This window comes from Leuciscus leuciscus (assembly GCF_965113295.1).
Source record: "Leuciscus leuciscus genome assembly, chromosome: 20".
NCBI classification, from domain to species: Eukaryota; Metazoa; Chordata; class Actinopteri; order Cypriniformes; family Leuciscidae; genus Leuciscus; species Leuciscus leuciscus.
In genome coordinates this window covers 14,504,260-14,518,187 of record NC_138744.1, presented here as the reverse complement: position 1 = coordinate 14,518,187, position 13,928 = coordinate 14,504,260, and the positions used below count along the sequence as shown (strand labels likewise).

Sequence of the window (13,928 nt, the reverse complement as noted above, 5' to 3'; positions counted from 1 at the left end):
ACACACACACCATCTCCAGAAACAAACGGCACTCCTAGATCAGAGCAAAACACCTGGACAGGGAAGCAAAAATAAAAGGGGTTGGGATAAAGGTCTTGTGTTCTTGTCTGGGTCAACTTTGACTAAGTTCATATGATATCCAAAGCTACAATGGTACGCAAAGCCACTTTCACCTGAATAAAAATGTTCCCCGTATGTATTTGATGTAACAGTCATACACTAGAAGACTATTTTTTTAATAGACATAGTCTTTAAATGCTTCCTAAGCTTCCTGCACAGGGCCATTGTCTATTGTAAATTTGACACGTAACGTTTCTTTATCTTTGGCGATAAATAACTGGTTTTATTGAGGCTATCATTTTGCTCATAACTTGCCACGGAGAGATGTTATTGATTGCTATTTTTAAAAAACGGAGCAAGATTTTTATTTGTTTTATACCACAAATGTAAATCAAAGCCCACCCCTCACAGTGCACCAATAATCCCCACTAGATATATGCTAATGTGATGGAATATTTTATTGAAGCTGTAAAATTTGAAATCATAATTTGCAAGCGTTTCATATAAGAAAACACTAAAAGACAGGCTATGAATACAAATGGTTGTAAACTAATATGTCATACAAAACAGTTAAGAGATATTCCTGTCTGTGTGTATCCATCAGGGGAAAGATATTATTCCTATTTCCTTTTTACAATGCGCTCTATGCCTCTTCTTTGGGAACACATGCTGTTACTATGAGATTTACCACTGATCAGCAAATACTCAACTGGGAATTAGTGTTGTGTGTGTTTTACGCAGATTTCTCTTACTCTAAAAGTAAACATTTATCACAGTTATAAATTAATGAATCTTTTTCAACATCATTGCAAAGCTAGTTTGGAGAAAATGTATTGCTCATACTTTAATTCATGTGCGATTGCAGCAAACAATATGAAGCCCAATGTCTCGTTTATTGTATTCTCGAGTGCAGGCTTGATGAAAACAGTTAATTACAGGTCATGTCCGTCACATCCGTACGACAAAAACGAAAACTTTCCTCCATTCTCCTATTCAATGATTCCATTCTAAATATCTTTAGCCTAACACAGGCAGTGCTAGCGAGAGGTTTGAAGGTTGTGCGTTCTGACCTTGTTATTGTGCCCGCTTGATTTACATGTTCACTGGCCCCATAACCCCTCTTTTTATGTATGATTAAAACCCAATCAGTGCAAGGCTAAAAATAAGGTCCTCATCTTTAACGCATTGAGTGTTAATGAGGAAATGCAACAAAAACTGCTCCCAAACTGCCAACAAAACGGATGTGACGCTAGCGAGGCAATATATCTGACCGTCTGCGATACAGAATTAAAGCCTATTTAAAAACACCCCACCCCCTTCACCCTTTATTAATTTAGCTGCAAGCCCAAGTGCGCTCACCTCTGAGGTTATCGCAGTTATCCAGTGTTTCATGTGAGTGGACAGGTCGTTTAAAGCAGTGGTTCTAAACCAGAGGCCAAGGGCCTACTAAAAAGCCTCAGCAAACTTCAAAGGGGGCCTCAAGATGATTTCAAATGATTTTAAATAAGACAAAACCAGCTTTAAAATAAGTGAAAACAAATAAAAATCAAGATATTTCTTATTTTAATTCACCTCCACAACAACAGTATCATTTGAAAAACAGGGTTCCCACAGTCTTGGAAAGCCTGAATATACAAGGTAGTCTAATTTTGAATTTGTGATTTCTAGACCTGACCCATTTTATAATTATGCTAAGCTCTAAAATATTTTATCGGGAAGAAATTGTGAATAAAATATATTTTTAAAATTTGAAAACAATGCTTTGGTATTACAGAAAAAGTAGGCTACTTGTTGTGGAAAAAGGAGTCACAAAGATCGAGAACCACTGAATTAAATGGACATAAATCATCACCCATTCCTATCAAGACATTCCAAACCTGTATGACTTACTTTCTTCTGTCGAACACAATAGAAAATATTTTTAACACAATGAAAGTCAATGGGGTCCAAAACACGTATTTTATTATATGCACAAAAACAGCTGAAATTTCTTTGTTTAGCAGAAGAAAGTTAGTCATGCAAGTGGAACAACATGAGGGTGATTTTAATAATGAAAGGATTTTCATTTTAGATGAACTATCCCAAAAATGTACAAAGTACAAAACGGTTGGTCAAATTAAATGAAAAAAGAAATGTTAACACAACAGTGATCCATTTTAATTTGAAGTAAATAGGCTACTGTTCTGTCTGGTCAGTCTATATCCAATGTATACAAAAAATAAAAGCTTCAAATGACAAAGTCAAACACGACACAGCATCTCATTTAATCTGGGCTTTGGTCGTGTATCAATAGTGAGGAGATACACAATCAGTAACAACCTCAAACCCAATACATCATATGACCTTCAGTGTCCTAGGAAAACTTTTTTCCCACTCAAACGACCTTATTATGAGCATCTTTAGTTTGAGACTTTAATAACTCTTAACATCCTCCATTGTTATCACTAAGCAAAAGCATAGACACTGGCGAACAGAGCAGGGCACAGAAACTTCTCTATCGATTTCTGCCCGAGAAACTCTCTAATGGTCCTTCGGCATAAAAAAATGCACACACATACGGTTCTCAGGCCTCGCAGTGACCAGCTTGATCAATGTGGCCGGTGCACAATAATTCATTAACCTCTCGGTCGGACGAGTGCTCCACATTCTTCAAGGCTTGTATTGAACTCTTAAGCCATGTTAACTCCTGCTGCTCTTTTCTTTCATTAGTGACGACATACTTTCATTAGTCCCTCCACGGCAACCGGACTGGTAGAATGCATCCGTGTGCTGGTCCGAAGCGGAATGGCCTTTATGATGTCATAATTGGTTATTGGGTAAGGTTGGTGATATGACTGTAGAGCTGCTCAGTGAAGGCCTGCAGCGAAAAGCGCTGCTGTACCCGCTCTCTGCCAGCCTGTCCCATACGCTGCTTGAGTTTAGGGTCTGTAACAAACTTCTGCATTGCTTCGGAGAAGCACTCAGGGGTGGGTTCGCAGAGGAAGCCCGTTTCGTCATGGGCCACAGACTCTAGCGGTCCACCCGAGTTAACTGCAATAACGGGGCAACGTGAGTACATGGCTTCAATGGGTACAATGCCAAAGTGTTCATTGCTGGGGGTGTACAGTACACAAGTGCTGCTGTGCAGCAAAGACAGTTTCTGTTTGTCTGAAAAAGAGCGTAGGAATGTGACATGGTCCTCCAGGCCAAGAGAGGCCACTAGTGAGCGCAGCTCTTCGTAGTGCGCTACATTCTCAACCACGCGTTCATCGTAACCCCCCGCCATTACGAGGTGCACACGCTCCCATTCCCCCGTACACAGACGCTCCTTCAGGGCCGCTAACGCTTGCAGCGCCAACGGCAGGTTCTTCTTGCGTTCGTAGCGGTTGATTGACAGAAAGAGGAAGCTCCGCCCTTCAGGGAGCAGCCCGCTGAGGTCCTCTACTTCATCATTGAAAGCTTCAGAGTTCAGAGAGGGATAGAGGACATCGGTGTGGATCTCAGCTAGTTTGGGGAACGTCTGTTTGAAGACTCCTGCCGTGAACTGGCTGTTGACCAAAATTTGATCGGCCATGCCTGTGGTCAGTTCCTCAAACCAGTCGATTGGGCCGCGATATAGGCGCTTTAGAGCAGAGCGACGCTGAGTCAGTAGTTGGTCAGGGAAATGACAGTAGAATAGGACTTTCTTCCTGTGGCGTGCCAAACGCAAAAAGGGAATACATGCTGAAACCTGGAAATAGGAGATAAAATTAAACCTGGTGGTTTTGATGAGAACCAAAGACTTTAGAGACTAAATACTTTAATATGCACTCATATTACTTATGAATGGGAGAAAGTGCAGCATGCAATATAGCGGAATATGTCCTGCCTTTTAAATAAAAGAACCAATCACCAATTGGTAGTCATCATGTTACTGGTGTTAGAAGCTCCAGTTTCTACAGAAAGTGTTCTGAGACTGGCGCTTAGGACTGCACATGCGCATTGGCTGGTCTAGCTTGTAAAATAAGCTTTTTTAAATGCTATTTGAGCATAAGAAACAACATTTATGGCACAGTTCATGTCAGATTTTGTTGCTGATTTGAAATATGTTATTTAAATGTGAGTTCGACAAGCAGTTTTGGAGATTTCTGGCTTCCCCTAATCAAGTAGATAGGGCTTGGTATTGGATTCACAAAATAGCTTCCTGGAGGCATTGCAAATATGACCGCAGAGTAAACAGACTTTCCTTTGAAAGGGATTTTGATGAGAACGGCTCTCTGGAATACTCAATTCTGACTGGCCAATCGCAGCACTGAGTGGTCAAATGTTTCTCTATAATGACCACTACATTTTATTTGACCAGTGTCTATGGCACTACTGTGCTAGTTTTTATGTCTCTTAGTTTTCTAGCAACACCAAAATCATGGGTTTGATTCCCAGGGAATGCATGAAGTCATTGTTGCAAAAGAAACCTCTTCAAGGTGAAACCAGACTTATGTTTGGTTTAATTTTGTGATGACGACTTGCCAGATGACAAATTATTACTTCTTGGTTCAAATATATTCGTATATACGTTTTCATAGCATTTTTTTAATATTCATTTATGATTTTTATGCCATTTTCAGTTTACAAAAAACGTACAGTTATGTAGAAGCTAAATATTTTAATTTTACAATAAACAATAATACAATTTGTCATTAGTACCTCACTTTCACTTTAATCCAGGTTCTTGTCTGATTTTGGGTCAGTCTTGACAAATTTGGTTGTTAAAGTTTAACTAGAGACTGACCAGATCACTGAATCAATGAGTTGATGAATTGAGAATAGCTGCAATCAGATTAGTCAGATTCTGTGCGATTGATATCTAGATATCTTCAGTTCGAAACAAGGAATGATATGTTTTTATGAAATATAGTGGAAAAGTCACATATTATGCTTTGGAATGTAATGAAGTTAAATGAAAATAAAATAAAGATACTTGAAAAATAAATACAGTAACAAAGTACAAATACTGTTACACCACAGATAATTATTGTTAACTAAAACTATTAAAACGAAAAAAATTATTAATTAAAATAAAGTATAGTTGAAATCTATAGAATAAAAATTCAGATGAAAAACGTATTATCTTTGCAATTAACTTACATAAACAAGTTGAAGTACTAAAATGACTAAAACTGAAATAAAGATATATTAAAGCTAAATAGAAAAATAATAAATATGATAAAAGCACATACAATAACTGCTAAAACTTAAATTAAATTGACATCTGGTATATAATATAAAAATAAAATCTAATTCAAAAATAAATTCTATAGTAGTATATAAACAATACAAACATAACACTAATAATTAGTAGTCAGTTTTAGTAGCATTAGTAGTTACCTGATCACAGAAAATAACATCGAACTCCTCCCCACTAAAGAGCACAAGATAGAGAGCTAGGTAGATCATGCGCAGGTATGCACAGAGAGCGTGGAAATAACCAAACACGCTGGTGGGCAGCCAGTCGCCCACACACAGCACAGGCAGGTCAGGTGAGAGAGTCTCAGAGAAGCAGTGCTGGGGGTCATAGTGTGCCGTCCAGATCTGAACAGTGCAGCCGCGAGATCGCAGAGCTACAGCTGCGTCCACCACCAGACGCTCCGCTCCACCTATACCCAGATCAGGGTGCAGAAACACCACCCGAACCATCCTGTTCTGACCAGAACCTGTTGAGTCAAAAAGAGGTCAAATGACAGTTACACCTCATTTTTAAGCTCAACACAAAGCAACTAGATTTTCCAGTTACTCTCTTTCCACAAAACCTAGTAATTATCACACATACACTTATATTTGCTTAGCTATCTAAATGGCAACATCTATTTTTACATACAGCTATTTATAAATACTATATCCTAACCCCCACTCTAACAGAAAAGCATTTTTACAGTTTTTAAAAAACTTTATTAACATTTATTCAGTTTTGACAAATTAGGACAAAACAAAAGGGGGAGGTTTTGTCAGATTTAGCTCACTTCTCGGTACACATTTGTTCCCAAAGTATGTTTAAGTAGGTACACACACTGCATAGATAAAGTTATTATTGTTTTTATCAGATGATTAATCTAAATTACATCTTAACCTTGATTGCATCAAGTATGTCATCATGGCTCTGTGATGTTACAACAGGCCAAAGCGCGCACACGTCTCTGTGCACGTTCACGTGTCTATGTCACTGGGACATCTGTCATAAACTCTAATACCTTCTATTGTATATTATTACAGTCCTGCATCATTAAATGTCTGCAGATATCTATAAACAAGTGGGATACGCCAACTCAGAGTTGGGGAAAACATCAATATCCATTCTTATTATATACAGTATGTATGTCATATACAGTATAAGTCTAGACTCAGTATATACCCTGCTACATTCTAAGTAGTGACAACATTGCACACAAAGCACATAAAATGTCATATTTTCTTTACACAAACTCAAATTGTGCTTACAGTAAAATGTTTAAAAAACATTGAGACGAGAAAACACGTACCTTTACCGTCAGGTGTCTGTATGAATGATCAAATATGGCTCAAAGTTCGCGATTTAGTGAAACTGGCTTCCTGATTGAGCCAAAATGTCTGCCCTACTCTGTACACATCATCAATTGCACGCGACACGTCACGATAAGAAGGTTCTACCGCCTTTGAGTTTTCACAAAATTCATTTAGAAGCTGAGCTGCATTCGCTGATTTTAGTTACCTTTATTCTGGACGGTTTTAACGTTTTTATATCAAATTAGGTTTACAAAAGCATCTAAATGCGTTTAAAGTAACACGCAGGACCACAGCTCCGGTCAGGCGCTCTACTGGCTCCTATGGGGGTCCTTTAGATGGCTGTCGTGGCCTTCTCAGCGAGACGTCATCAATAGTCTTTCTCTTGTAGTTGTCTGGATCGGCTGGAGTTCAGTTACAGAGGCAGTCACTTATATTCATTATTTTACCCGCAGTGTCCTGAAACATACATTATTAAACAAAATGGTAAGTTTCTTAATCCAGTTTTTCGTAGATCTGGAGCTTTATAATAAATGTTTTGCGCGTATTAACAGTTATATCTGGATTGCTAGCTGTCTAGCTAGTCATGCTCTCTAATAACGTACCGTTATTGGAATAGTCTAGCCAGTTCTGACATTTAATTGCTTAGTAGCTAATCACATGTGAGTTTAAATTACTAGCAGTGGGGTTTTGAATAGTATTAAGTCTTGTGCCAGACGATTCATATACAGTTTGTGGGTTGGTTTGCTCACTAGCTGCAATCAGCGCATTTGTTTGGGAGACGTGGCTCTCTTGGACCCCCACACCAGCTCTTCAGTCTAAATCTGGTCCACTCTTTTACCATTAATACTATATTGTACTATTGATTCTACGTGGCATTATCTCACTATTATCTAGGATTGAACATCTAGTGATCTAGGCTAGGCTATATCTTTTAAAAAGAATTTATTTTGCTCACATATGAGTTATATTTTGTGTCTTGGTGGAATGTATCAGCCATTTAAGGTCTACTATAGTTTTATTCACTTATTGTTCTTATTGTAGCATGTTATACCTTTTAAAGGTGGATACACAAGTTTCCATCGGTGCCAGAAGGCATATTAAGTCAATCACTGTGCATTTGGTTTACCAAGTCCTTTATTTGTCTGTCATCTCAGCCTGGACCCGCAGCTAGTGCAACAAATGTTGGTGCCTCCAGCCGTTCCCCGAGTAAGACCGTGGCTCCCCGCGCTGCCGGCACCTCAGCCAGACAGAGGTAAGAACCTTGCAAGAACAGTTTTGTTTGGGCCTTAATGCACCATCAAGCTGGATCTAATTGTGTTTCTGTGATTTTGATTTCTGAGTGATAGGCTATTGTTTATTTGGACCTCTATACGTGACAGTTGACAATCATTAGTCTCTATTTAATGTTTGTCCTGTAAATTTGACATCGTCAGGGTATGATTTAGTTGCTCGCTGAACTGATAGTCAGACTCCTATCAGTTGGTTGGAATTTTAATTTAATTTGAGTGTTTGATAATATCTAACACTCTTATTTGTCTTGTATGTTAAAGCATGTTTTGTTATTGTTGATTCCCTCAGGAAAGCCCCTAGCAGTGGCGCACGCAGCGGAGGCAGATCCACAGCATCAGCTGGCACAGGAGGGATGTGGCGCTTTTACACTGAGGACTCACCGGGACTTAAAGTGTGAGTACTCGCACAGAAGGATGAGTTCTAAATCCCTACCCAAAGGGAGAGTAAAATATAAAATGTCATTTATTTAAAAAAAATTAATACTTTTATTCAGGATGGGTGTATTGCATTTATAAATAAAATATGTATATAAATAATGTGACAGTAAAGACATGTATAATGTTACAAAATATTTCTATTTAAAATAAATGCTGTTCTTTTGAACTTTTTATTCAAAGTATCCTGAAAAAATGTATCAAGTTTTCCACAAAAATATTAAGCGGCACAACTTCAGCTTTGTAATCACAGGAATAAACTACATTTTAAAATCTATTAAATTAGAAAAAGATTACTATGAATTGTTATAATATTTCACAGTATTACTGTATTTTTGATCAAATAAATGCAGCCTTGGTGAACACAACTTTTTTTTCAAAAACCCCAAATTTATGTATGTATACATGAATAACATTGTTTGAAAAATACATTTATTTGTTTATCAGAAATGTTCATATAAATAGTGCTGTTAGTAACATTATTATATATAATTATTATTCAGTTATTCAAATATATAACAGGCATGTATTTGAAAATAGACTGCAGAAATTAAGCAATTTAAAAAAAAAAAAAATAGAGATTTAGATTTAACATTGGTGAAATTATCTTTAGATGTTTATCAGTTTTTTCTTATTCCAATAAAAATCTTATGTAATTCCTTTCCTTTTTTTATTGCTAGTTATTATGCCTTTAAAAAAATCATAATAAAACCACAAGCAAGGAAATCATGCTAGACATTTTTATTGCTAATTTAAGGACAAAATAAGAAAAGGTTATGATTTGAGGTACTTAATGTGCAGAGAACCAACACAGACGCTCATTTTTAATTCATCCCCTCAGCTCAACAGGAAGTGACACGAAAGGGACGGGCAAAGGGTTCTGAGAGGTTTAGCATTTATAAGGATAAACATGAAATTTTAACGACAGGAAATTGGCCTCATGGGCTCAACCTCCGTCTTTATTTGATGTCTCCCCTGCCGTTTCCCCTCCTACAGCTGTGTGCGCCTGTATTTACAGGCTCTCTCAATGAAACTAACTTCTGTTATAGTGTGTTCATCTACAGCGATTTCTCCTTTTTTTTAAGAGCGGTTCTAGATTTGTAATGTTACATCTGTTCATTCAATATGTAGGAATTATCCGAGCATGTCAGAATGGATTTGAGTGTGGTTACAGTGGTTGTATTTACAGTCAAGAGTCTCTTAGAGTAAGAGAGTCTGGAGTTATGAGTGAAGTCTTTTTCACTCTTTAGACTGTGTGTTTTGAGCTTAATTAAAGTTCCGTTGGAAAAGGTCACATCAATTAAAGCCTGAGGGGTGGGCCTTCTGTCGGCATGGTTACGCGGCTGCCTAGCGACTCAGGGGATGGTCAGTTCCTGCTTTAATAAAGCCCCACATTTTCCACCTAGCTCGTTAACAGTATCCTACTCGCCAGCATTTAGAATCCTAATTACGCCGTCTTCTATCACATGATTAAGACGAGCAGTCCCGATTGGCCCACAGGGAGGAAGTTTGTGCCAAGCTTTTTATCTTAATTCCTCTCATATTCTAATCAAGGATCTTCTGAAATTTGAGAATTAGTTACTGAGTTTAGTCTGTCTATCCTCCACTAGGGGTCCCTCTGTCTTACCAAATTTTTTATGATCATAATGAGATCTGGCAGTAATACCATCTATTTATTTCCCCCCTTCTTGCAGTGGCCCGGTACCCGTTTTGGTGATGAGTCTGCTCTTTATCGCATCTGTATTTATGCTGCACATCTGGGGAAAGTACACACGCTCCTAAACCCGCATGACCCCTGGACTCCACCGAATCTTAAGCCATTGGACTTGGACCAAACTCTGACCACCAACACCTTTTACTTTATTAAAACCTCCATTTCAAGGGGTTTTCACCCCCATTCAAGTTTACCCAGCCACTACAACTGTTTGGTAATTTACAAACCCTCAGCTTGCCCTCCTTCCACCAGATCAGGACATCTTTTTTGTTAAACCTTTGTACAAATGAATATGTAAAATTGTACAATAAAATGCTGTAAAACATTTGGCACAATAGTTTTTTTTTTTTTTTTTTCACTAAGGGAAAAAACCAGAGGGTCTGATTTGCATCACAGGGCATAATTAGCACATCTCCAGTCCGTGGGATAAAAAGTGGTTGTATGCAAATGCGCATTCCAGACGTGCCGTTTCTGTGCGAGCTGTTTTGGCTCCACCAGTCTCTGAACGTGACGTAATAGGTGTGCTATTATTCCAATTCCATTGAGCTTGCAGTCATGTCCCATCAACACTAAATCAACCGTGCCTGTGCAAAAACAAAATCTTGCCCTGCCAAGCTCACAAAATTATATAAAAAGGGAATTAAAAACTCAGAATTTCTTTAAATCAGGTGTTAATTTGTATTTTAAAACTTCACAATAGCTGGCTTTGCTTTAAAATAATCTAATCTGTTGTAAATGGGTAGATCTTTTTCAGTCATTGAAATGATGGGTTTCTCAGCACCCCAGAAACCAAAAAATCTGTAACTGCATAGAGTTTCGCGTCTGAGCTCCTCATATGATCTTTTACGAGACTGGGCAGGTTTAACTTGCGGCCTTTAATGGAAGGGATTGAGTTGTAGCTGAACATAAATAAGGGTTTAGACTAAGCCAGGACTAGTTCTTAGTTCAATTAGGACATTTAAGTAGCTATTATAAATGTGCATTAGAAAATACATTCCTGGTGTGCATCTTGTTTGTCTTGAGACAAAACAATGGCACTGACATATTTAAAGATATGTCAGAGCAAGTTGCTTTCAGTTAAAACCGCTCAAACATGCATTTTAGTCTGGGACTAGGCTTAAGCCTCGTCTGTGAAACTCAGGGAAGGAGTTGTGGCAGATGCAGGAATGTTTGAAGGAAAGCCAAGGCAAGTGGCCAACAAAATTGTACTGATTAGTAGAATTATAAAACGCATGCTATTTGAATTCATGAGGGATTCCATATGGCTTATCTTTTGGCTGAAAGATACATGTGCAATAGCCTCAGTTTATCAGAAATCATCTTCACTTAAAAATAGAGAATTCTTTCCATTTGCAACACTCAGATACATGTTTGTCAAACATCTAAATAAAATGTTCTATTTTTGTATATTTAATGACCTACAGGATATATAGAGCCTGTTACACATAATTTAGGCATTTTCAGAATCAAAACAGGCCAGTTCATGTAATTTACCTCAGTTTATGGCATATCAAATTTGAATAGTTCACTCACAAATTAATATCCCTCAGAATTTCTATTCTAAATTTAGCTAAATTGTTTTTGCTGATAATATCCACAAACGGACATTAAAAAGGCGATTTAGCTGTTGTTGCGTATTCATAGAACCGAACGTCAATCATAATCTTCACCCGACAGCATGAAATGGTCCTGTAGGTGGCGCTGTGACCCACTCTTCCAGGTTAAACAGCCTCTCTGTGTCTGTGTGTGCGAGTTTAAGTCTGTGTTCTTCATTATTCATGTCCTAACTGAGAGTAAGGTTTCCCTCTGGTTCATTCTAATCCCAACAGCTAACAACACACTCAGAATTATTCAGTATCATCTTAAAAATGGATCCATATGGGCAAGGAGTGCTGCATTTGAGTGTGTGTGAGAGAGATTGCATGGAGTGTGTTTTAATTGTTGTCTACTGGGCTCTATGTGCTACTTTAGGCTGAGATCCAGTGTTTATGACTAATGCATTAACGTACAATAATTTAAATCTCTGCTCCAGATACAAAAAAAAGAGTGATCATAAATGTATTTATATTAAAAGCACAACATATTTAAAGAACACAGTACTTTATATAAATACGGTACTTTTATATATATTTGTTTTAATATTTTGACAATTTTTTAAACATATACTTTTTTGTCATATATTGCACCATTAGTGTTTTTACCTATATATTTATTTTGACATGGATATGGGTCTATTTGCATATTCAAGGACTAGAGGAAGTCACTCTGAAAGGTTTTCAAATTTCTTTGAAATTCGAAAACGTGTCTGGGTGAGCGTGTTCACACCTCGAGATTCAGAGTTTTTTCTGTTCAATTTTTTTTTTCTTGTAACCATTTCCTGAGCTCTAACCACTGCCTGTGTAGAGGGACAGCCCCGGAGAAAAGACACTCACAGATATCACTAACAGCAGCTGCATGCAGAAGCTCATGCTTTCATATACACAGCTCTTTTAAAGGCCGCGTGGCTCATTTTCTATGCAGATACCTCTTCCTTTCTTTCTTTCTTTCTTTCTTTCTTTCACACACACATATTACCAGACTTTTTCTTTCCTTAGAGGACACACAAACATTCACCCCTGTACTTCATTGATATCACTTTCAACACATTTTCTGTATAATTTTTTTTTTTAACTTTTTATAATTAAAATTATAATACAATTATTTCGAGAGATGTGGAGAAAACCAGAAGTGGAGCGGATCAGTTTGGAAACCCCAGGTTGGCAGTGGCAAGTCAAGGTGGAAATGCAGGTTTAGCTCATTTTCAGAGGATGTGGTTCAGGAAAGAGTGCAGCTTGCCTCCGCCCCCTAAAAGTTGGTATGGTGGACCCTTCCACTTGGGGAAATTCTGTGCAATACTGGAACAAGAAAGTTGGGAGGGGGGGTGGTCAGGTCTAAATGGGGTCCAAAAAATGTTGTGATCTGATGACTCAAACCACATTGGAGGTATAAACCCCCATTACGACATCGCATTTGTAGTGTAAATGTTAATGTGTTGTTGATTAAAAGTCCGCCTACTCAACTGTCAGTCATCCATTGTGCTAAAACTACGGTTTTGAACATTGAAAGTAAGATTTTTTTTGGCAAAACACACACGTTCCTGAAATGGAACACACAAGATGGATGATAATACCAAGTGTAAACAGGCCAGGTCATGCTCGTCTAAATCTGGTCACTTTACACCATTCTGTCAAAACAAAACAAGATTCATACCTTGGATATTTCACTCTGGAATCGCATTCACATACACATCAGCATCTGTGACATGTCACTGTCATACTATGAGACATGTCAAATGAAAACTGACAAGTGCGGTTTATCTTCTTGAAAGAGAAATAATGTGAGGACAACTTTGTAATAGCCCGGAGGGGATGACACGGTGGCATTTGAATAAGTAGAACAAGAGATACAGCAGTGGAAGCCACTCCTTGTCTGTGGGAAGTGAGCCTCCAGCATTCTTACATCTTTTGTACGTACTTATCACGAATTTCATCTGGAGATTCACTGTTCTTAAGAAATACATGATCTCAGAATTTTTTCCCCTAAATTTTCACGTGTTTGCTCACATAAGACATTTAGACTTTTTCATGTTTCATTTATGTTTAAACAGTTATCAAATGTCCTGGAATATCTGAAAATTCCATTTTCTTAAAACTGTCACTAAGCTATATCTAAAATAACGAAATAAATGTAATTACTAAATATAAAACTGTTTTCTTTAAAATTGTTTTCTAGAATGCTTGACATGATGGTGATGACATCAAAATTGGCAGTGAATTATATTTTTTAAAATGTATTTATTTATTTAAAAAAATCTACACATGATTGCCAAATGAAAATATGATGTTTAGGTTCTTTGGAAAAATAGAGTCAAATTTTGAAGTAGAAATTTCCCTGAT

The 13,928-nt window shown here is 37.6% G+C and overlaps 2 protein-coding genes across 3 annotated transcripts; one reads left to right on the top strand and one right to left on the bottom strand.

Moving 5' to 3' along the window:
* Positions 1 to 1,606: 1,606 nt before the first annotated feature.
* On the bottom strand, positions 1,607 to 6,685 carry alg2 (ALG2 alpha-1,3/1,6-mannosyltransferase). Of its 2 annotated transcripts, none has more exons than XM_082149650.1 (3): positions 6,552 to 6,685; positions 5,404 to 5,729; positions 1,607 to 3,769 (listed from the first exon to the last, which is right to left on the bottom strand). In XM_082149650.1, the coding sequence occupies exons 2-3, from the start codon at positions 5,710 to 5,712 to the stop codon at positions 2,870 to 2,872; spliced, it is 1,209 nt and encodes a 402-aa protein (XP_082005776.1). In that variant the 5' UTR covers positions 5,713 to 5,729; positions 6,552 to 6,685; the 3' UTR covers positions 1,607 to 2,869. The 2 variants fall into 2 exon arrangements, with proteins under 2 accessions (XP_082005776.1, XP_082005777.1); XM_082149651.1 differs by having other exon boundaries at positions 6,558 to 6,634.
* Positions 6,686 to 6,881: 196 nt separating this feature from the next.
* On the top strand, positions 6,882 to 10,320 carry sec61b (SEC61 translocon subunit beta). Its single transcript, XM_082149656.1, has 4 exons — positions 6,882 to 7,038; positions 7,710 to 7,807; positions 8,134 to 8,238; positions 9,974 to 10,320. Exons 1-4 carry the CDS (start codon positions 7,036 to 7,038, stop codon positions 10,059 to 10,061), a joined length of 294 nt encoding a protein of 97 aa, XP_082005782.1. The 5' UTR covers positions 6,882 to 7,035; the 3' UTR covers positions 10,062 to 10,320.
* The last annotated feature ends 3,608 nt before the right edge of the window (positions 10,321 to 13,928 follow it).

Excerpts from the sequence above, each read along its gene's own strand:
- sec61b (XM_082149656.1), top strand. Across the intron at positions 7,808-8,133 it reads GGCACCTCAGCCAGACAGAG|GAAAGCCCCTAGCAGTGGCG; the intron begins GTAAGAACCTTG and ends TGATTCCCTCAG. Across the intron at positions 8,239-9,973 it reads GACTCACCGGGACTTAAAGT|TGGCCCGGTACCCGTTTTGG; the intron begins GTGAGTACTCGC and ends CCCTTCTTGCAG.
- alg2 (XM_082149650.1), bottom strand. The coding sequence starts at position 5,712 with ATGGTTCGGGTGGTGTTTCTGCACCCTGATCTGGGTATAGGTGGAGCG. Across the intron at positions 3,770-5,403 it reads ATGTTATTTTCTGTGATCAG|GTTTCAGCATGTATTCCCTT; the intron begins GTAACTACTAAT and ends TCCTATTTCCAG.